The sequence below is a fragment of the Triplophysa rosa genome, linkage group LG24 (assembly GCF_024868665.1).
Source record: "Triplophysa rosa linkage group LG24, Trosa_1v2, whole genome shotgun sequence".
Classification (NCBI taxonomy): domain Eukaryota; kingdom Metazoa; phylum Chordata; class Actinopteri; order Cypriniformes; family Nemacheilidae; genus Triplophysa; species Triplophysa rosa.
Genome location: NC_079913.1, coordinates 7,865,151 through 7,887,625, shown reverse-complemented (window position 1 = coordinate 7,887,625; position 22,475 = coordinate 7,865,151). Strand labels below are relative to the sequence as shown.

General features: G+C 39.0%; 3 protein-coding genes across 6 annotated transcripts; all 3 read left to right on the top strand.

The window, feature by feature from the left end:
* The first annotated feature begins 1,306 nt into the window (after window positions 1–1,306).
* Window positions 1,307–4,558, top strand: strap (serine/threonine kinase receptor associated protein). The gene is made up of 10 exons (XM_057324319.1): window positions 1,307–1,528; window positions 1,693–1,817; window positions 1,994–2,129; window positions 2,237–2,318; window positions 2,435–2,507; window positions 2,594–2,693; window positions 2,833–2,970; window positions 3,120–3,256; window positions 3,440–3,589; window positions 3,838–4,558. Exons 2-10 carry the CDS (start codon window positions 1,706–1,708, stop codon window positions 3,897–3,899), a joined length of 990 nt encoding a protein of 329 aa, XP_057180302.1. The 5' UTR covers window positions 1,307–1,528; window positions 1,693–1,705; the 3' UTR covers window positions 3,900–4,558.
* A 288-nt stretch (window positions 4,559–4,846) lies between these two features.
* On the top strand, window positions 4,847–14,807 carry tmpoa (thymopoietin a). 2 transcript variants are annotated; one of them, XM_057324849.1, is made up of 15 exons: window positions 4,847–5,154; window positions 8,067–8,184; window positions 9,800–9,949; window positions 10,032–10,174; window positions 10,867–10,968; window positions 11,424–11,492; window positions 11,573–11,710; window positions 12,092–12,160; window positions 12,230–12,364; window positions 12,547–12,639; window positions 12,720–12,779; window positions 12,995–13,228; window positions 13,331–13,456; window positions 13,691–13,794; window positions 13,944–14,807. In XM_057324849.1, exons 1-15 carry the CDS (start codon window positions 4,918–4,920, stop codon window positions 14,278–14,280), a joined length of 2,115 nt encoding a protein of 704 aa, XP_057180832.1. In that variant the 5' UTR covers window positions 4,847–4,917; the 3' UTR covers window positions 14,281–14,807. The 2 variants fall into 2 exon arrangements, with proteins under 2 accessions (XP_057180832.1, XP_057180831.1); XM_057324848.1 differs by lacking the exons at window positions 10,867–10,968; window positions 11,424–11,492; window positions 11,573–11,710; ... (4 more) ...; window positions 12,995–13,228; window positions 13,331–13,456 and having other exon boundaries at window positions 13,944–14,795.
* Window positions 14,808–15,023: 216 nt separating this feature from the next.
* Window positions 15,024–18,441, top strand: slc25a3a (solute carrier family 25 member 3a). Of its 3 annotated transcripts, none has more exons than XM_057324502.1 (7): window positions 15,024–15,462; window positions 16,006–16,133; window positions 16,267–16,446; window positions 16,541–16,722; window positions 16,891–17,063; window positions 17,272–17,340; window positions 18,039–18,441. In XM_057324502.1, exons 1-7 carry the CDS (start codon window positions 15,363–15,365, stop codon window positions 18,200–18,202), a joined length of 996 nt encoding a protein of 331 aa, XP_057180485.1. In that variant the 5' UTR covers window positions 15,024–15,362; the 3' UTR covers window positions 18,203–18,441. The 3 variants fall into 3 exon arrangements, with proteins under 3 accessions (XP_057180485.1, XP_057180484.1, XP_057180483.1); XM_057324501.1 differs by having other exon boundaries at window positions 17,272–17,382; XM_057324500.1 differs by having other exon boundaries at window positions 17,272–17,479.
* The last annotated feature ends 4,034 nt before the right edge of the window (window positions 18,442–22,475 follow it).

Sequence of the window (22,475 nt, the reverse complement as noted above, 5' to 3'; positions counted from 1 at the left end):
AATTAGGTTTTCTCAGCGGTCGTAGTTAACCCCACCCCTGCATGTTAAATGACCACCGCAGTGCATGCTGGTACTTCATGACTCACACGTAGTTTTGCATTTGGAGCTTTCAGCGTTACTTTGTCACTATGGTGATACTCAGGTAAAGAGGAATCCGTGTTTGCTTTTCTGTCTTCAGGTCATCAACCACAAAATAAAAATCCGTGCTCACAAAAAAAGCCATTTGCAGAACATAGAATGGCCCTTTCAGAGTATTTTTAAAGAGAGGAAAAGGTCTGTGACAGCTTCAATGGAGAGTAATGAAAATACATTTATGGATAATAAAACGTGTTTACATATATAACTGTTTTATTAATGATATTATGCATGATACTTTATCCATTTATTTGTTTTATGCGGTTTGTTCTTTTTGTTTTTATACACACATGTATTTCCCAGCATTTTCGGTCTTTCTAGAAATTTCTCTTGGGCTTTCTCCGAGATATATCCCATGACACTGGGACTATCATGAGATCAGAAGGGATGAGTAGGTTTGTCAACGCTTTTGTCACAATGTTATGTAACATTTTAACAAATTGAGGTTCGGACACACTGTTTCCATCAGGATATTCCTACTGTATGTAAAACATATCTAGCCGCATCCTGTCCAGGTGTATCTGTCGTGACCACTGAACAATTCAACAAGAAGTGCATGTCTTATTTGATCCTGTACGGGTTAATTCATCTACAGAGGGCGCGCAATGGCTCAAAAACGTATTCAAAAATACATACAGTGTAGCTTAACGTCATCTTTTAAAAATATCATGCAAACGAAATACAACAAGTTTATTTTAATGGATAAATTCCATAGACATAAATGTCAATTTTCTGGCGGAAAACTATGTCTTCAAGTGTTTAAGGAATAAATAATCTATGCTAATTTAAAAGACTAGGACAAATCATATAGCAAGTCGCAAAGTGAACAAGATATTACTGATACATTTTATTTTCATCTTAAAATAACAGCGATATTGTTTCTTATAAATTATCTTATAAAACATTTTTATTTTGTTTGAAGATTGAATATTTTGTTTGTTAAAGATTTTGTTTATTTACACTTATTACATATAACACAATCAACTCTACTACTCCAAAAAGATAACACATCTGGGGTAGACACAATACATATTTTAAAAATATTCTTTAAGCAAGAAATACGATGTATCAGATAAATCGGAGCTTTTAAGGCAACGAGCTCTGAAATAGTTCCCAAATGACGTTTTAGCGCGTCACGTGACCCGTTACTGGCAAATCCCGCGGCGTCGCTGGCCGGAAATGATGCACGCTCTTCACGCAAGCCCTTCCATGATGTTCCTGCATCGTTAGCGAGGGCTTGAGTTTAGCTCACACACACACGAGAGTTGCACTTTGTGTAGCTGGTGGCACAGCACTGTAGCTGGGAGTGTAGCTCTGAGCTCCACCATCCTACCCGACATTTTATTTGACCACGAAGCGCTGTTGCGTGTCGTTGTTGTGTCGCCTTTGCAAGGTAATGATTGATTTCCTGGCTAGCCAAGTTGGTGTTAGCCAGCACATCTGTTCTGCTGAATGCGTGGTGTTTACGATCTTTATGAATGATTACGTCTGTGTATGTGTATACTAGTAGGAGACACTGTGAATGGCTTGGGTTTTTTTACATGTACTTTTCTGAAGGTCTCCAGTGAGTATGGCTATGAGACAGACTCCTCTCACCTGTTCTGGTCACACCAGACCTGTTGTGGATCTGGCGTTCAGTGGAATAACCCCTTATGGATATTTCCTTATTAGTGCTTGTAAAGGTATGTCATTTCTCTTTGTTTATGCCCATATTGACTGGAATATCATTTTGTTAAGCCAGGAATAAATGAAAGTGCCTAGTTGTCATCATGATTCCAATATGTGACTATTACATTTCAGGCAGAGCTTTTGATATCCACCTGTTTATTGTTTGCGTACATTTTGTTGTCCCATGCAGATGGCAAACCTATGATGCGCCAGGGGGACACAGGGGACTGGATCGGGACATTCTTGGGTCACAAGGGTGCTGTGTGGGGTGCCACCTTAAATAATGAAGCTACAAAAGCAGCTACAGCTGCAGCAGATTTTACAGCGTAAGGACTAATAAAGTGGATTTTGGGTTCAGTCAAAGCAAATGGATTTTGAGTTTATTTTGTTCTTGTTAGTTTGTGCTTTTGATGTAAGTTTTTTCCTCCGGCAGAAAGGTGTGGGATGCTGTCACTGGAGATGAGGTCCTCACCCTGGCACACAAGCACATTGTGAAATCTGTGAACTTCACACAGGTAACTTGTGTCCAAAACAATGATGTCACATGAATTTATTATGGCATATAAAGAAAGGCCTTGGAACCCTCACTGTTAAATGAAGTATGCTTCATTAGAATTCGTTTAATCTACAGGACAGTAAATGTCTCCTGACTGGCGGGAATGATAAAATGCTGCGCATCTTTGACCTCAGCAAACCCGAAGCAGGTATGCGGGGAAGACGTGCAATTCCTTGACGCATCAAGATATCAAAATCCCAATTGGTAATATGAAAAATGACTTTGGTATTTCAGACCCTCAGGAAATTGCAGGCCACACCTCTGCAATAAAGAAAGCTCTTTGGTGTAACAATGACCAACAGATTCTCTCAGCTGCTGAGGACAAAACTATCAGGTAAATGCCATTTGAATTTTTTGGTGAACACTTTTTGACCATCAGTTAAGCTATTGAGAGCTTTGTGGCTCCGCCTTTTTGCATCATACATAACAAGCAAATTGCATTGGTTTGTATTTGTGTGCGCTTTCATGTTTAGGCTGTGGGACAAGAACACAACGGAGGCAGTGAAGACACTGTCGTTTGAGACCTCGGTTAGCAGCATGGAGTACATTCCTGATGGCGAGATTCTTGTCATCACTTACGGGAGAACTATTGCTTTCTACAAAGCCCACAGGTAGACAACTAAAAAGTATTTTAAAAACCAACCTCTAATCTGTCATATCTTGCACATGTAACCTTGGGAACTATGTTGGAAGACAAACATGCTCTTGAAAATGTACTGAGACATGATAATTGCTCCAATCCAATGTCTGTTTTCTTCAGTTTGGATCTGATAAAGACTGTAGACGCCCCTGCTTCTATTCACTCGGCCTCCCTGCATCCCGAGAAAGACTACTTTGTTGCGGGAGGAGATGACTTCAAACTCTATAAATATGATTACAGTACCAAGGAGGAAATTGGTTAGAATATATTAGCTTTGTACAAATCAAAACGTTTTTGATTAATAACAATAACAATTAGTGAATAAAATGTTATAAAACAATTGGAGTGACTGTCAAGCTAGAACTAAAACACTCAATGCAATTGCGCCAATACAGTTTATGATCATGTGAAGCAATGAAGCTTTTGTGTCTCCCATTCAGAGTCATATAAGGGACACTTTGGGCCTGTGCACTGCGTGCGTTTTAGCCCTGATGGGGAGCTTTATGCCAGTGGATCAGAGGATGGAACACTGCGTCTGTGGCAGACTGCTGTAGGGAAAACGTATGGCTTGTGGAAATGTGTCCTGCCTGGTGAGTTTATTTATTATGGCCTTGTTGCTGCAATGTTGGCCAGGTCTGTTGCTTTACTCGAAACAAAAAAATCTGTATTCTAAAAACCATTCAAATTTCTCATCTATTTAAGTTCCTTGTAGGTCAGTAATAAGCTTAATGTGCATATGCACTGTCACTTTGATTAAAAGCATCTGCCAAATTAATGCTTGTAAATGTTGTGATTGTAACCATCCTGCAGAATACACTAATTCCTCTGTCTCTTACAGAGGAACTTACATCAGAGAACTCTGAAGCCCTATACTGCCCTCAACCAGAGATCAAGGCCTGAGTGTGGAGAGTGAGAGAGGAAGCCAAATGGGGAGAGATCACGGGAGAGGTCAGGGGGCGGGATGGGTCAAGGAATCCACCACCCAGCAGAGTGCTGTGCCACCACCCTTCTTCACCTGAGACGGACCGAACTGCCGAGCATGACTTTGGATGCGTGGCGATTAAAAAGCGAAACGGACACATACACGCACATTGTAGAAGTGAGCATCAGGAGACTGCGGTAGAGCTGAGGGTGCGAGCGTGAATGCTAATCCTCCAGCTGCCTGCTTTTTCTTTGATACACATGATACACCAGTCAGCTCGATATATAGCGGTCTGTTTCTGCAGCACTGTGATCACTTTGGTTAATATTTTGCTTTTTTGTTTTGGTGTTATGACATGTGCTTTTGGTACATTTGTTTCTTTTTAAGGGAATATATGCAAGAGCTCATGTTCAATTTGATGACATCTCTCAGTGGACGTGGTCTTGAGGAACGTGTTATTCAAATGTCAATCAATAGTAGTGTGAACTTGTGGTAAATGTTTTGCCCATGAGAGAATGTGAAAGCTGGGAAATACGTAAAACTTAAAAGTGACTTATGTTATGTAATAATTTTGTCTTTTGTTGCAACGTGACAAGTTGTATCATTTGGCCAATAAAATGTTGTTGACATATCTTTAGACATGTGTAACATTTCTGGATCAAGTCGTATACTTATAATTTCAATGATGTGTTCTATTCTGCACTTTATTCTTATCGGTCCATCAAATGCATTTAGTCCTTCCTCAAACGTTCATTCTATCCACAAAAAAATAAATCCAATCGCAGCTGAATAAATCTATAAGCAAGACAAGGGTTCGCATTGCTCAGCCAGTCGCAATTTCAAAATTTCCGCATCCACCAATCAGAGCGTTTCTTTCTGCGGCGCCCGTCCAATAGGAGTCTCTCTCCTAAGATGGTCACCGATCGCATAAAAGAAATCTGTCTCAGCCAGCGATAGTGTTCTGCTCATGCCAAGCTGTGATAGAGAGTAGCAAACATGTCGGACTTTCTAGAAGACCCGTCTGTGCTCACTAAAGATAGGCTCAAAGGTGCCCTCTTGGCCAATAATGTGGCTCTGCCGAACGGTGACCAGAGAAAGGACGTGTACGTGCAGCTGTACCTCAAGAATCTGACCGCGCAAAACAAAAAGAGCACCGAGTCTCCAGATGTCTTCTCCAGCGACGAGGAACTGCCTCCAGCCCCGGTGGTCTCCAACAAGAGCCGCTCGGGGAGGGTGAGTTGATGCTCGGCATGCTTTTCTTTTGTTCGGACTGCTCTTAACATTCATTAATGTGTTTATTTTTTTAAGTCGTACTTTTATAAATGCTTCTTACGCGTACAGAACTTTACGCGCAACGGTGGCGGAAAAGTAACGTTATTCTCATCTTTTAAATTATTGTTTCGGATTCAAATGATTCGTTGTTACCCAATTGTTCGACGCAACTGTGTATAAAGTCGCGCGCGCGAACGCGTTTGTTAAGAGCATAAGTGGTTAACACGATCATAGTGGATTAATGTCATAACTCTTCTCTGTGCTCGTGCACATGTATCAATAAAAACAAACTGGCATGCTGCTGGTGAGGTTTAACTTAGTAACCAACCGTTTCCCGCTTAAATACTACAGCTTTCGTTTAAGATTCATTCACGTCTTGCATTTAGTATCAGTGGAAATCACCAATATATGACATGTAGACTTGATAATGTATAGGAAATCTTTTTGCTATATGTCATTTAGGCGTGTTCAAATCACAGGAAACGTAAAGGCCCCCAACACACCATTAACGTTACACATTTTTGTGTGTGAGTGTGGAAATGTACAGTAGGAAGTACAGTACTTTGTAGACTTACTACTGCATAGTAGTTTGATCAAACTCAAAATCTGGTTACGCACATGACATGCTGGTCATTGACGTTTTTGAATAGTCCTTTTGTTTGCGGAAGATCACAGACCTAGTGAAAAACTTGTTACTTATTTTATTACCCAATGTTATTTCACAATCCTCAGCAGAACTTGCTTGAACATATATCTGGTTAAAAAAACAATAACAAAAACGTAGCTTTGTATACTGTGGTAGGCTATATGAGACCAGTTTTACTGTGCTTATGCTTTTTGGTGTCCTTATGTTGTTCCAATTGCTTTCATTGTCTACCTCATTTGTAAGTCGCTTTGGATAAAAGCGTATGCTAAATGACTAAGTGTAAATGTAATGTAAATGGTTATCAACCTAATGACCTCAACTCTTGTCTCACACAACAACACAGAAGTGCACATAGTCTCTACATAGTCTCCATTGTTTTAAAGCTAATAAATGGGTGAAATCTTTGTAAATGGGCGTTCCCTTGTCATTAACACCCGTTTACTGTAGTAAAACAACGAATCGGAGGCCATGCTTATCAGAGCTATTCTGGTTGTAAACAAATCACACAAATGAGTGTGCAAAAAGTTCGCCACTTTTAGTCCCTCCCTTAGAATTCTGTGACTTGTAGAATAACATCAGAAGACCTCATGGCTGTTTTCATAGTGGGTTTGGTCTCTTTATTGAGGAAATAGTTTCTTATGATGAGGAATTTGTGCGTTGGCTGCCAGATGTGTGTGTGCTTCTCGTTCCTCTTTGAAGTTTTGAACTGTCTCTTGTATAGTAAGTTTAGAAATGTGTGGCACACATCTCTGGTATGTTTTAATTGCTGCACACATACTGTAAAGTCCAAGGTGTAATTTGTTGAGGCCATTATAGATGTCAAACTTGTTTACCTAGATAGGCTAAAAAAAATTCGCTGATAGCTTCGAGTCACTATTCTTTTGCTATTCATCGTGTTCCAATAAAGCAGTGAAGTCTTGGTTGTGATGCAAAACCCACAATAAGGCAAAATGTGGGTAACCGTAACCAATATCTTGCCTCATCAATGTATATTTTAAAAGCAGTGGTATATTGGTTTTTGGTCCTTTTCCCCTTTTTCTTGTGTTGAGTCTGTGAAAGTTTCACGAGCCTAAGGGTGTTGTTCGTAGACAGAGGAAAAGGTTTTTTCCCCTTCATCCTGCTGGAATGCTGTGATTATGAAACTGCTTTTTTGAGTAGGCTGCGTTCCAGATCGGCCCCAGTGAAGGCCCCTGCAATGAAACTCAAGCAAGGAATGGCTGAAACTCAAATGAGATTTCCTCCTGTCTGTCCTGCCCTTCATTCTCCCTCTCCATTTCACTGTTTGCACCATTACATTCAATCACATGGTTCGAATTGTGGATCAAGGCTGGAGTCCAGGGAATGTGGCTGGATTTGCATAGTCCCTAGTCTACGAAAGTTCACATTTGCATTCTTATTACCTCCAGTCCCGATAGCTCCGTCATCATTTGCGCTTCGTATGAGCATTGCTTGCTTTCATTTCTTCCAGTAGTTCTTTATCCGATATTTCTTGTTGCAGTTTGTGTGTGAACAGCTAACTTAATGAGTGTTGATCCAGATTAACGTTCGCTCCTAAAGTTGCATCCTAAATTCCCTGCACATGATCTTGAATTTAAACTCCACCCTGCTGCCTCTCAGCTTTTTATTGTTAATGAGATCTTGGTAGACTGGTTTTCACACTGAAATAATATTAAATTGTGCTGCAGGTTATTTTTATGGTATATGCTTTAGTTTTTTTTAAAAGTGATTGTGTTGTGGTGGTACATTTTACAAGTGTTACCATGCTTTAGTTACAATATATACAATAAAATATGCAGATGCAGCACAGCTCCCCTAGTGTCTTCTATAGAGATGTGCAATAATTGTGATGATCTGAAACCATCGCGAATGAGGTCAAACAATCTCGATGAGACGATTAATCGTGACGGCCCTAATTAGAGCCTTCACTCTGTCGATTCTGGCACTCAAAAACACAGCAGGATGATATTTGAAACTCCTTATGTAGCTAACTCTGTGCTGATTTGTATTGACCGCCTCCAGTTTTCCCCTTGTTTTGCCTCCAGCTAATGCCATGACGTAATCGTGACGTCGGCTCAAAATGGGTCTATAGGATTGCCGTAAATGCATGCATGCAAAAAATAGAATGTGAATATTCAACTGATAAGGATAGAAGAATATGGTCACAGATGATGCTTTTATGCTACTGTATACTGTTGTAATGATAATGTACTTGTGTTGTTTCTTGCAGAAAGCTACGAGGAAAACAGACAAAGTTCGTCCAGAGGAAACCAATGTCACTGAATTGACAGACGAGGGTTTAAAAGACCTGTTACTGAAGTACGGTTTTAGTGTTGGACCCATTGTAGGTGAGGCACTATTGAGATCATAAGCAAATAACAAAGAGACATTTTTTACAGGTGAAGTTACTTTTTGTTTGTTCATACAGTGGCCCTAAAAGTATTTGGACACATGAAGAAAGTAATTTAAACTTCTATTTATTTTAGTTTAACATAATGATAATTTAACTATTACACTAGGTTAATCCAGATATTAAAAGTGAAATTTATAAGGATAGCACAAACACTTTTTAAAGTGATAGTTCAACCAAAACTGAAAATTCTGTCATCATTTACTCACCCTTGTGTCATTTCAAACCTGTATGACTTTCTTCCGCAGAACACAAAAGGAGATATTTTGAAGAATGCTGTTAACAGACACCCATTCACTTGCATTGATTTTGTGTTCGGTTGCCAACTTTCTACAAAATATCTCCTTTTGTGTTCTGCGGAAGAAACTCAGACAGGATTAAAATGACAAGAGGGAGTAAATGATGACACGATTTTCATTTTTGGGTGAACTATCCCTCTAAGCCAGGGGTCGGCGACCAAAAGAGCCATTTTGGGCGTCTCCCACCAAATAAAATTTGTCTGGAGCCGCAAAATATATGTAACCTTTATATTACTATAAGACTGATTATGCATGTAAGTTAGTAGTTACCCAGTTGCACCAGTAGCTGGCAATATAGTGCTGTTTTTATTGTATTGTTGGCAATTTATACATTTTTGTTCCTGGCAAGAAGTGGGAGTGTTGCAATAGGAGAGTAGCGTCCCGGTGTTGCACGCGCTGCTTTAGGTAGACTTCAGTTTTTTCTGTGAATTTTGTTTTGGCAGCGTTTGATGAACAGCCACAAGAGACCGCCTACTCTCCGCATACGGACATCATGTGTAAACATTATGAGAAGCGCACTAGCCAGACAGGATTTAAACTATGCCGGCTAAAGACCTAAACGTTTGGTTTAAAGACGAAAAACCTACCAAGCAGAATGTTTTCTCACCATTCCATTTCTAACACACGCATACAGTGTTCGGCGCTGTCTCACATGTCAAAGTAGAAATAAAACTGTTGCTCTCTGTATGTTATTTCTGTTATCTCCGGTCACGCTCATATGTACATTGCATGCACTTATTTCGTCTATTCGAATGAAATGTCTGAAAAAGCAAATACATTTACCCAGCCAGAGTGTGCTCTAAGCAAAGCAAGTTTTATTATTTGGAAAACTGATATAGGCCAAGTTTAAAATTCAGTAAAGAACATAGATTAAGATGCTCTAGAGAAAGATTAAAAGTAATAGCATGGTATAGAAAATACTAAAAGAAAACTTATATTGTCACTCTGGTTTAAGTATCTGAAACAGTCAACACTGTTTTACTGAGGTTATCAGTAAATCTGATTTACCAGGCATGTGGTTTTGCATGTTTTTCCAACTCTGGTCCGAATAGTTTCAATGCCCTTAAATGGAAGTTAGAAAGAATGTTAGTAGACTATCTCACTGTTTATGAATAAAGGGCCATGTGCAGATATAATCTGCTTTTTATTCTACAAAAAAATAATGCTGCTGTTTAAACAAAAGTATGATGTTCGTCATTCTCTGTACACTTTTGCTTCTCTGACACGTCTCTACCAACATCTTTCTCTCATCAGCATCCACTCGGAAAGTCTATGAGAAGAGGCTTCAGAAGTTGTTGGATCAGGGACCACCAGAGGCAGCGGCCCCTCCTTCAGAGGCGTCACAGACCGATGGCAGCCAGAATGGCAACACTGATTCAGAACAGTACAGTGACAAGGAAGAAGGTAACAGAAAACTGGTTCCTTTATTTGAGCTCTTATGCGTTGTGTAGTTAGATGTTAAAACACAGATTTGACCATTCGTCAGAAATTATAGCAGCAGCTCCGATACTTTTGCTCGAGCCTGAACCAGAAGTGGAGCCAGAACCAATCCCAGTTGTGGAGAGGCCGATCAGGAGTAGAGGAAAAATTCCAGTGACCACCAGAACACGCAGTGCGCAGCACAACAAGGTGAGGATTTTTTTTAAAGCCATTCTTTGTGGGTATTATCTATTGGCTGGTAAATGTTTACACACAATATTTACTTAAATAGGCTAAAACGATCAATTTATTGGGTCGGATTTTATATGAAATGTCAGTTTGATGCCTTGCGAGTACTAAAAGGAATTTGTAATTTCATGTTTCAAACTGAGATGGCGTTATTGAGGCAAACGTTATGGATTGCAGCTTTAGCTATACTTATTTCTTCCTTTTCTCTAGTCATGCTTTGCTTTCGCATTTCTTTTTTATTTCATATGAAACTCAACCCTAAAGCTGTACATTTTAAGCCTTTTATTCGGGTTATTCTTTTATTAGCTGCCGATTCTGTTTAATATAAATTTCTCACGGTTTAAACGTTCTGTTCTTCTGTGAAAAGTTTAGTTTGCTTTCATTGTGCTGCTGTCAAGAGTGAATTGAGATATTGCTTTTTTGGCCACATGACACTCACACCTGTTTAAACGCATCATCTGTTTAACACACAACAGCGCCACCTGCTGATGAATCCAGAAGCGATCTGATCAGACTCAGATGACTGATTGATATTGTTTGCTGAAGTATGGGCGTTCTCTGTTCTTTAATGATCAGATCTTATTTCCTTTGCCTGGGTTCTAAAGACAGCAGTGGAGAACACAGAGAATGTTCTAGATCTTGTTATTGTGTAGGAGGATAAACCAGAGGAAGATTGGCCATTCTTGAACGTTAAGAGGAAGTTGAAGACGTCGTCCCGTAGGCTGGATCAGACTGTTCCCGCTAGCGACGACACTGTAAATCCACCTGTCACTATGTTATTTCTGCACATCACCTGGTTTCTGGGTGTTTGGTCACTATGGTGATGAAGGGGTGGGGAAAAACACTTTGATGTACACCAGGTGTGTTCGGGTTTGCAACACTGTTTGGTTGAGCTGGTATTTGTTTCACAAATGAGCTTTGACCCTTTGTTGCTGTAATATACTTTGTTACTCAATAGAGCTGTGCGGTTGTCCTAAAACCCAGAAAATATTTTCAGAAGTTTTCTTTTACAACATAAATTACACAGTTATTATTGAATAATTTCAAAACCGTTGCTTAAACAATGTTTTTTTTTAGAGGTATGATTGTGTTACTTAAATAACAATCATACCTCTAATGGGATTTTTATATGGTGATGTAATCTTAACACAAATCCTATTACTACAAACGGCTCTATTGTAAGTGGTGTGTGACTGTGTGGTGGTTTCAGGAGAACTCTGAAGTCTCATCTCCAGAGTTCTTACCTGATACCAAGGACAGGAGGAGGACAGGACCTGTGGTACGTGTCCTGAGAAAATGTTACAGATGTAACCAAATTATTAGCCTGGTTTCAAGGACCTGCTTATTATCATGTTCAAGACTGCAGGAAAGGAGTCCCGGCCTTTGCTCACAGACCAAACATCAAAGCTCTCGTCAAAAGCGGAATCTGTGAAACGGCGCAGTGCACCAGTTCGTTCATTTCGTCGTGGTCTGAATGACGCACCTCCAGTCGTCAAGGTGTTTATTTACTGTGCGGCCTCAAAAATGAAGGCTGGGCGGTATGAGGTTAGAAACATCAGCTGTTGTATGATGACTGACTCATCTGATCAGAATGTAGAGACGAAGATCAATCATTCATTCGAGTCAAAAGAGAAAATGATTTTTACATTTTTATCCATGCATTGGCATTACTACGTAGTTGATAAGTCAGTATTTATATGCATATGTGTAATGTACCGTACATCGTTACCATGCTATAAAATAAGTATTGTAATTTAAAATTATTCTCATACCTCCTAACCTATATTTTAGGTTATAATTACATAATAATTTGGTTTCCATGAAGTCTTGCAAGGAGCGTCTGAATGTCTCTTGTTTGTAAATGCTACGTCTCTTTAGGATTTCTCTGACGTCTCTGTAGTTAAGGGGGTCTCTGTTCCTCTGGTGAGAATAAAAGCCCACGCTTTGGTAGGTAGATGAAGTTCTTGCCGATCGTATTTGTGCTTTGTGTTTGTAACTTATAGCTTCATATTAAAGACTGTGCCAAAGGAACCGAAACCTTCAAAGTGCTCCTCGGTTTTTGCGTTTGCCTGGTCAGAATCCCCCAAACGTCACGGCTCTCCTTTCCAGTCAACTGTGTCTAATGTACATGAGGACGCTCCCATAGACCAGGTGCCAAACTTCTGCCCACCTGTTGTGGATGTTTTATTTTTACAGTTTTAATTTAATCACTATGAGTTCAAATGTTTTCATAGTAGATCAAATGTTTAGGCAAGCCTTGAATGTTGAACAATTTTACAAAACTTCTTTCTACCTCTTGTTTCGAGATGATAAATCTGGTTTCTGGTTTTTAGTTTGATGAGAATTCCTCTGACATCACTTCCCCTCCGATTAGACCGTCCAATCGTGAGCCACTTGCTTCTCTGCTCAATACTGCTTGTGTTGAGGTGATTGCTGCATATGATTTCAGCTTTCTTCATTTGGAAACGATTGAAAAGGATCTTAATTTTAATACTTGTCAACTCAGGTAGATGACCATGGTATGAAGGATATGCTAAGCTGTAAATATGCAAGCCGTTCTCCTGTGGTATGTTTTATGGCTTTAAAGACCCAAACGTTACTGATTTACAGGGTTCCTGCAGTCGTAGAAAACCCAACACAATTTTTGTATTTAATTTCTGAAAAACCATGGAAATTCATTGGTTAAAAGGTGTGGGAACCCTGCATCTAATTATACATAACGGTACATTACTATGTAACAATTTATTTAGCAGCTAAAATTAGACTGTCTGTTCTTTGAAGGCTTCGTCTCAAGAAACCAAATCTGTCACTGTACCCAAGCTCTCAAAAAACATCCAACCTCATTTGAGTCAGAACAAACCTTCCAAACCCTTGATTGAACCAATGCGTCGTCTTTCATCTGCCTATGAGTGCCAGAGAGAAGATTTCCCATCATCCCCACTTTCTTTTAGAGATTCTGCATCCCGCTTGGCTTCAGAAGACTCTCTACTCGCAGTATCAGATAACCTTTCCCAGGTTTGAAGTTGGTCATTTGCAGTTTTCTTAGTGCAATTCAAAATGCCATTGATTTTGGTTGTTTGTATAAATGATGTATAACCACAAGTCCTGCTTTACCAGGAGAGCTGCAGCTCACCAGAGACCCAGCCCAAGAAAAAGCAGTCCAAAATCACTCCTTTCTTCTCCCCAATCACACCTGTCCGAGGGCTTGATAGCATCCATACGGAGACTAAGCAGACTGCAATGGTAATATAATGAGATTGTGTCTGGCTCCACAGGTGTATAATGGTGATAAGGGACTTCCACGTGTGATGGGTGCTGTAGAGACTTATAAAGCTGTACACCTCACTTTGGTTAGCTCTGGTGTCATTACATTTTTCCTTTGTTTAGGTGAAACTGGGAAGATCTTCAGAATGGTTTAGGGCTTGGTTAAATGGCATTCTATCATTGATCTCATCATTGTTCTTTGTTTGTACACAGGTGGAAAAGGTGTCAGCCATTGATCAGACCCCAAGGACGGTAGAGAGAGATGTGCTTAAAGACATATTTCCTAATGAAAACCTCAGCACCCCAACTGGAATCAGGTATGGAGAAAATAATGTGAACACAGGAAAGATTTATTCCGCATCCCATTTGTTGTAAATTGTGAGTATAATGTGCAAAAACACGTTTTATGTTCATATATTAAATATACAATTACTCCATCTTCCCATCCTGATTTATGCTTTCTTAGTGCCACCTGTCGGCGACCAATCAGAGGAGCAGCTGGTCGGCCCCTAGGCGACACATGGCTTGACGAAACTCGTCTTCGTCATACGGAGCTAAGAGAAACCAGCACATCCTACACTGAGACCCGGTCTGTTCCACGTGCGGCCGCAGTCCCTCTGACCGCTACCAGACCTGTGCCGCCCCCTGCTGTGAAGACCAGGGCACGGCGTGGTCTGCCAGTGTGGCAGCAGCTCCTGCTGTTAAGTGTGGTTGCTGGATTCCTGTTCTTTGTATACCAGGCCATGGAGACTAATGAGGTTGGACTCTTCAAGCAAAGTGGATCAGATAGCACCAGCAAATGAAAGTTGTACACTTAATAAAAAAAACAACCATCTCTAGATTCTGTCAACCCTCTTGTTGACTTCGCACACATTGCAATTTTGGACATTTCCCGGTCTCGTTTATAGATTGACAGCATTTCGTGGCCGTCGAGTCATATGCTCTGTACCCATTTCCAGCCTGTTTAGAGGAAGGAGACATGGTTTTTAAGGGACAGTAGCATATATTCTGACCTTTTTTGTTTCTTGTCTTTGCATGTTGAGTGAGTGAGTGTGTGTCTTTTTTGTTTGTATTTTATTTTACAGTTTACTGTTGGCGCTGTCCATGAACAGGAGAGTTGGCTATTTACATGCATTTTTGTTTGTAAACATTTAGTGTCTACTTGTTGCATTTTTCACATGTAGCTCTTAAAAGGTGCCGTATTCATAACATTGATGCCTCTTCTAGTATTTATGTATCTGTTGAAATACAAATTTTTTCAATAAACTGTATTTGCAATGTATTCTGAAAAAAAGCATTCCGTTTAATTACTCCTTTCAATGTCATTTCCTTTTTTAATTTTTTTTCTTGAGGTTATTTAATTAAATCTTAATGTTGGAATTGAATGTAAACAACACAAAAACAACAAATATTACAAAAACATCATATTGAATAAAAAAACATTAAATATGAAAGTCGAAGTGGCATATTGCAGTAAATACTATGGTCTGTCCTATGTTATTGTACTAGAATATAATTTTTTTTTTTTTAGTTTTTGATATTGATCTTGTTTGTTTGGGGTGAGGGAATACGTTTACAGTAGTAATTGTAGAGCCCGTTCTCCAAAGAGACATGGAATTCTGTCCTCTTTTTGATCTCGTATAGTTAATGAGAACATGACACAAGTCTCTTTGGTCTGGTCCCAGAATAGACCGTCTCATTGACTTAAATCGTCTTAAACCATCCGCTGCAGTAATAAGCTAACCTGAGCTCAAGTTTGTGTCAGTCGTGCTACATTGGGAACTATAATTTCATTGAATACACTGGAAACTACAAGTCGAGTGTTTAATAAGCTTCATGTTTCTTAAATTGGTTGTTTAGTTTGTTTTGACAGCACCACAGCTTGATGTGTGGTGACGTCACAGAAGGTCAAAATGAATTAGTCGGAGGTCATCTGACGTCTGAGACTCACCAGCCACTGGCTTCACCCTGGAGGCGACAACCAAGTGAGTGGATTATATTTTTAAACGAGTATTTGTTTTCTTACAAATTTGGAGGTTTGATTTTCAAGTAATTTTTTTATAAGCTTTTTACTTTTGTGCGGTGTTAAAGCATAATGATTTTAATTCTCAACTGTGTGCTATTGTAGGTTTGCATTAATACACAAACGGCACAGTTTTGTGTTAAAGTCATTTAAATAAAATAGTAAAAAGAGTTTTGTCATTAATCCAGGTTTCAAGAGTTCAGTTGTAAAATGCATTCAGCTGTGAGGTGCCAAGATCAATACCCTGACATTGACCTTGAACTCCATCTGATCTCCACCTGCCTTGGGGTCCAAGCGCATGAATAAATTGGCTTAAACTGCTTAAATTTACATTCATTTATTTTCTTTGATTAACACAGATTAAGCCTTTATAAACTAGGTAGATTGGTGATGCTGTCGCAAAAACATAGGTGAATAACACATTGTATTGATCTTTGTGACTGTCTAAGATGTGAAAATGACCTGTTTTTAGATGTCATGTTATTGGAATTGTTTTCTTCCTCAGATGCAGACGTGAGCTGTGAATATGGGTCAAATAAATGTTACGCCCTCTGTGGTTTTGGTGGGGTTTTGAGCTGTGGTCTCACACACACAGCAGTTGTGCCCCTCGACCTCATTAAATGCCGCATTCAGGTATAACTTGTGTCTGGTTTGCTTACCTTGGAATTACCTTGGTAAATTTTAATGATCAATAATTGCATTTAAATGCATTAATGTTTTTATGCACATGTTTTGGAACTAAAGAATGAACCGATCTGTCTTCCAGGTTGACCCAGTCAAGTACAAGTCCGTTTTTAATGGCTTCTCTGTCACTCTGAGAGAAGATGGTTTCAGGGGGTTGGGCAAAGGGTGGGCACCAACATTCATTGGTTATTCTATGCAAGGTCTTTGCAAGTTTGGTTTCTACGAAGTCTTTAAGGCCATGTACAATGACATGCTTGGAGAGGTAAGCGTCTGAAACAGAAAAATGAAACATTACAACATTCAAGCAATTGATCATAGGATCTAAAGTCCTACGCCTGTTTTTGTGCACTAAACAGGAGAATGCTTATTTGTGGAGAACCTCTGTGTATCTGGCCGCTTCTGCCAGCGCCGAGTTTTTTGCTGATATTGCACTGGCGCCTATGGAAGCATGCAAAGTGCGTATTCAGACGCAACCCGGCTACGCGAACACCCTGAGAGAGTGCGCCCCAAAAATGCACGCTGAGGAGGGGTTAAATGCGTGAGTGTCTCTTTAAGGCAGACCGACTGAGAAACACCTGTTTGTTTAACTGTTTTTATATCAATGTTTATAAACATAAAAATGTTTATGCATGTACCTGTGAGCATTCAAAATATTTTGTGGGAATTGTTTGTTTGTTTGTTCTACAAATGGTTGTTATCTGTGCAGGTTCTACAAAGGTGTTTATCCTTTGTGGCTGAGGCAGATTCCCTACACCATGATGAAGTTTGCCTGTTTTGAACGTACTGTGGAGATGCTTTATAAGCACATAGTGCCCAAACCGCGCAGCGAGTGTTCCAAGCAAGAGCAGCTGGTGGTGACCTTTGTTGCCGGTTACATTGGTAAATCAACCTGCAGAATAGAGTAAAACAGTCATGAAAAATAAGGAAATGAATGAATTTTGAATGATTATTCCTTATAGTATAACGCTGACTTGGTCTTCCTTGATCAGCGATGTAAAGCCATTCAAAAAATTATTTTAGCTTCTGAGATGTAGTTGATGTTTTAAATGCAGAATTCTTTCATTAAGCTTATTGTGTCTTTTCTCAGCTGGTGTGTTCTGTGCTGTGGTGTCCCACCCTGCTGATTCTGTGGTCTCTGTACTGAACAACGAGAAAGGTAGTTCAGCTGTGGAGGTGCTGAAAAGACTGGGACCCGTAGGCGAGTCACCGCCCCACTCGCATACAAGACTGTCAAAAGCTGTTGATGAAATGACTCATGTTGACAGTCACACAATAATACTCAACGGGTTAAACAGGTTTTGTATCACCCTGAAGGAGTTTGTTTTGTCATAATCACTGGCTACGTGTACATTGTCCTTCTTTATATGGTTGGTTGCTAATCAATGGAGTGATAGGATGGAGTGAAACAAGAGACAAAAATACTAGCAAAGTAAACCGGTTGCCTGGGTTAACAGTTACTAAAAGAGTTTTGTGGTAACTATACAAAATTAATCGAGTCGAAAACTAGAAACTTGTGATCAGCCATTATAATGGTTTACTTACATTATTGTAGGTCTCATTTAAAAGTTTACAGAAGTATGCAATACACTACGTAACCACAAGAGGCAGCTGTTGTTCATACATTTATTCCTGCACATTAATATTTAATTTACATTGCTTATGAAGTAATTGACTTATATTTAGCTTATATTCACTTATATTTATTTTATTTATTTAGAAATTAATTATGATATCGCATCATTGATTTCATTATGTGCATACATTTTTTGTGAGGGTGTTTTTGTGTTAAATATCAGAGTAGAAAATCAAGAGTTAATATAAGAGCTCCTAAATTTACGTTTACCTCTCTCACAGGTGTGTGGAAGGGGCTCTTTGCTCGCATCGTTATGATCGGCACGCTGACGGCCCTACAGTGGTTCATTTACGATTCTGTGAAGGTGTACTTCCGTCTGCCACGTCCACCACCCCCAGAGATGCCCGAGTCCCTTAAGAGAAAGATGGGTCTCCTAGATTATTAGATTACTCTCTTAACAACCGCACACATAAAGATTATTTTCCACATGTAACACATGGTTGAAAGCACCAGTGGGCTGTGTGAATATCATTGTGTCTCTGTACGTCTGAGTCTTAGAGTAAAACCCACTAAATTTTGAAAAAACATTTGTGTCTGTTTTTGTACTGTAACTTATTTTGCTGTCATTAGGCGATTGCTGTTTGCTGTTTTAAACACTAGAGGGCACTACTAAGGTGTGCAACATTTATTCAAGAAACTAATGACAAAAAATCAAATATGAATAAATTACCCGTGGCCTAGAAGAGAAAATTAGTAATAAGCTATTTATTTGTTTGTAAAAACAATGTTTGTTTTTAATGCGTAAAATGTATACATTTTATGGTTATTACCTGGTTAGATAATATTGGTATTCCTATTTATTTAGTAAAATATCTATTATCTGTTATAATATCTATTTAATTTTTAAAGAATAAACATACTTAGTAAAGCTTTATCATGCTCTAGAACAGAATTTAATTTTCATGTGACCTATGGGGCCTCCATCAAAATGAAACTGATTTAATGATCTTATACTGCATTTGATTGGATTGATAAGTAATTTAACAATGTTAATACGCTCTATAAATGCATGTGAATAATGTCAAGTGCTATTCGGGTGTATTGAAAGATTAGCATTACTTGAAATTTAATTAAATATTTTAGGTCAGAAGGGTTCAACTTGACAAGTACTCTGGGAAATAGTCTCCTAAATAATCTAGAATCTCATTTCAATGCATCTTTAATTAGTTTCAATCATAAATGTTTTACAACATATTGCAGTAGTATTCAGCGGCATGATATTGTCACATCGAGTGGCCTGTGAGAATGATGAACTAATACAATCTCATTATGATGTCACAGTGCCCCGGCATACTCTCTTCTCATCCATTTTCATCAGCAAGCAAAAGCAAAATGGTGCCCTGTGACCTCAACGCAGCATGTTTTGAGCTCTCAAAGAGATTTTCTATCAAAGCAGAGATAGGGGTCATTCACTTTGCTTAACAGAGTGATAGACACTGTGCCTGCATTCGGGCATATGGGTTTGAGTGGGAGAGGAAGGCCTGGGTTTATGTGTATGTGCGTAAAGCTTTTCTCTAGTTGGTAGTGGGCTTGTATGTGTCGGTTTGCATGAGGCGTGTGTGCGCATCTGTGTAAATCAAGAAAATATCCAGTCACTAAAAGAGACAGACAATGCGTCACTCCATTGTCATTATAACCAGTGTTGTGCAGTGTACTTCCAAATTGTAATACATTACAGATTACTTGTTACTGTTATTTAAAAGTAATCATTTACCTTACAATATTACTGTCTCAGAATTGTAATACGTTACATGACTCCAGTATTACTTTTGAGTTACTTTCACCAAAATAACTACAGAAGTAGAACTTAACATTCTAAAATAAGTCTTTGTATTTTCAAAATACAAAATACTTTTTGCCAATCAACCTCTTAAGACTGCTGATTTCTTGAATTAACAAGGCTATACAAAAATAAATACAAACAAATACTAGATCCTTAGTTTTTATCCTTAGAATATAAATAAACATTATGGCGGCCGCAGTACATTATGAAAGTAGCCCAAAAACCCGCAACCCGCGGCTCCATAATTTTTCCCGCAACTGCATTTTCAAAAAAGCCCAATTGTGCGGGAAAATCGCGACCCTGGCAACACTGGTGCTTACAGCGAACCGGGCGCGGCCAATAGCCTCCGACCTTTAGCTCAGAGACTGAAATCATGCCGCGTTACAAAATCGTTCCACCAGCCAGAGGAAGATGAATGACACCACACGCGTCTATTCACGAACAGGAAATAGAACTTACTTGCGGGATTTTTGATTTGTTAATATCTCTCGGGCGAAACGTTTGTTGTAACGCAAGCATTACTGAACATGTACCGAGTAAAATAATACTGAAAATTGATTAGTAATGCCTTACACTACTGCGTTACAGCAAAAAGTAATGTGTTACTGTAATGCATTACTTTTGTAACGAATTACTCCCAACACTGATTATAACCCATTTAGATTTGCTTGTCAATGCCGTTTTCAGGACACCAGGTAGCAGAACCATGATGCTGAATTCTGGGAAATCAGCTTTGGTTATGACCCTGGATTTGCTTCTCCCGTTCCCAAGCTGCTGATGTCGGGGGTTAAAGGTCACAGGGTGCATGTCACTGTATCCTCTTTGGCACAAATGCATTCGTGTAATAGTTCCACATGCCCCCTCACCTCCCGGGTGAGTAATACAGCTTTGAGCCATCTGAAGTGTGTTGAAAGCACACGCTTTTACTCAAGAATTACTTTTTCAGAGCTTTCTGGATGTGACTTAGCATTCATTTTACAAGTCTTAGGGGGTGAATAAATAGGCTCTCTTACCTGCTTTGTATTTGGATCTATCATGAATGGAAAATAATGTTGAGCTCTTAGCAGCTACTTATTTATATCCCCTTTGTTGAATAGAGAGAGTATTAATGTCACTGTACACATGAGTATAGAGTATTAATGCAGCTGTTTGTAGTATGCGTTTATTCGCATGGACCAATCACATCTCACTGTACTAAATATAAGAGTCTTGAGGGCCCATTTGGGACTTTTCAGATGCCACAAGAACCACAACCCTCCTTATTCTTAGTTTTAAAAAGATCACATTTTCTATTTTTATTACTAAATCTTTTACAAGAGTTATAAAAGAGATCACCCAAATGTGTCCATACTATGGAAGTCAATGGGGGTCAATGTTGTTTGATTACCATTCTTTAAAATATCTTCTTTTGGGTTCTACAGAAGAAAGAAAGTCATACAGGTTTGGAATGACAAGAGAATTATTTCTGGGTGAACTATCCCTTTAAAGCGAAAAGATGAGGTGACCTTTTGATAGTGTAACACAGTCACAAGACACCCCACAATCTGTGTGTGTGCTAATGCATCTGTCTCTCACTTTCACTCTCTCTTTTGTTTCCCCCCTTGCTCTACTTTTAGAGGTCATTCTAAATAGTATGCAGTGTTCCCGACAGGTCACATGGGTTCGTGCATAACCAGAATGGATTGGCTGTCTCTGTAATGCAATATTCTGTGGGAAGCAATTGCAGAGCACTTTGCTAGCAGAAGAGCTGAAACGCTGAACAGTTACTGACTTGCATGCCCTCAAAGGAATTAGTTTAACTATGTATGAAAGGAGCAGGTTGATTATAATTAAGCCAATTTTTGTGTATAAAAAAGACAACAGGTCTAGTTGTTGCATAGATAAGTTGTCACTACAGGGTATATTTTAGTAACTGTAAGGTATGAGTATAAAGCCTAATAACACAAATGTGTGTTTTCTTGCAGCACTTTTGTTTATTGGTTTTAAACACCCAATTCAATACCATCTTGAATCTTATATCTTTTATTTAGTATAACCTTAAAGGCAGGGTGGGTGATCCTGTCCAGAAACAATTTTGTCATGTTGGCTGGAAATCTCTTTACATCCTGATAGCATTCAAGAAGTATAGTGGTCAAATAATATTTTTATAATTATATATCGAAAAACTTGAATTAACATCAGTTCATCTTTTATAAGATGGAGACAGCTCCGGCAGGTGTGGCTTTGAACAGCGAATCGCATAGAGGGTGGGATTGTAATTTCAGTGCTAGCAGGCTAAAGTTAGCACATTTCCAAATCAACCACCCCACCTATATATTTAACAGTAGCCTACATTTTAACAGGATTATTTTATAAATGTCCGGTTAAAAAAGTTTATATATTTTTATAACTGCCGAAAAGCTTATAATAAACTATCTACTAACAAATTTCACTGTGACAATTTTCATGTAAACATGCCCTAAGGTGTGTTAAGTGAACAGTATGTTCAGGAAAAAAACCTGTAATGTTCCAGTAAACCTTTTTGCCTTTGTAAAGGTCATTTTGATGCAAGCCAGTGATTGGCTGTTGGCCAGCTGGGTGGTGGAATGGTGGTCACTGATTGGTGGGAATGCACGAGGTGAACTATAATGATCAAAGTGTTGATAAGGGACAAATCTGTCAGTCACTAGTGGTGTTTAGACACCAAACATGCTCATCTATAGCAATAGAAAATTATTTAGCGTTAATTTTTCAATGTACGTCTAATAACTCATTTTATTTTGGTGCTGTTTTTAGACCTACTGTATATGTGTTTGTGCAAACAAAATTTGACCTGATCATGCTTACCAGCCAATCATCCCGTTGATTTTTTTTACATCAAAAAGCTTGTCATATC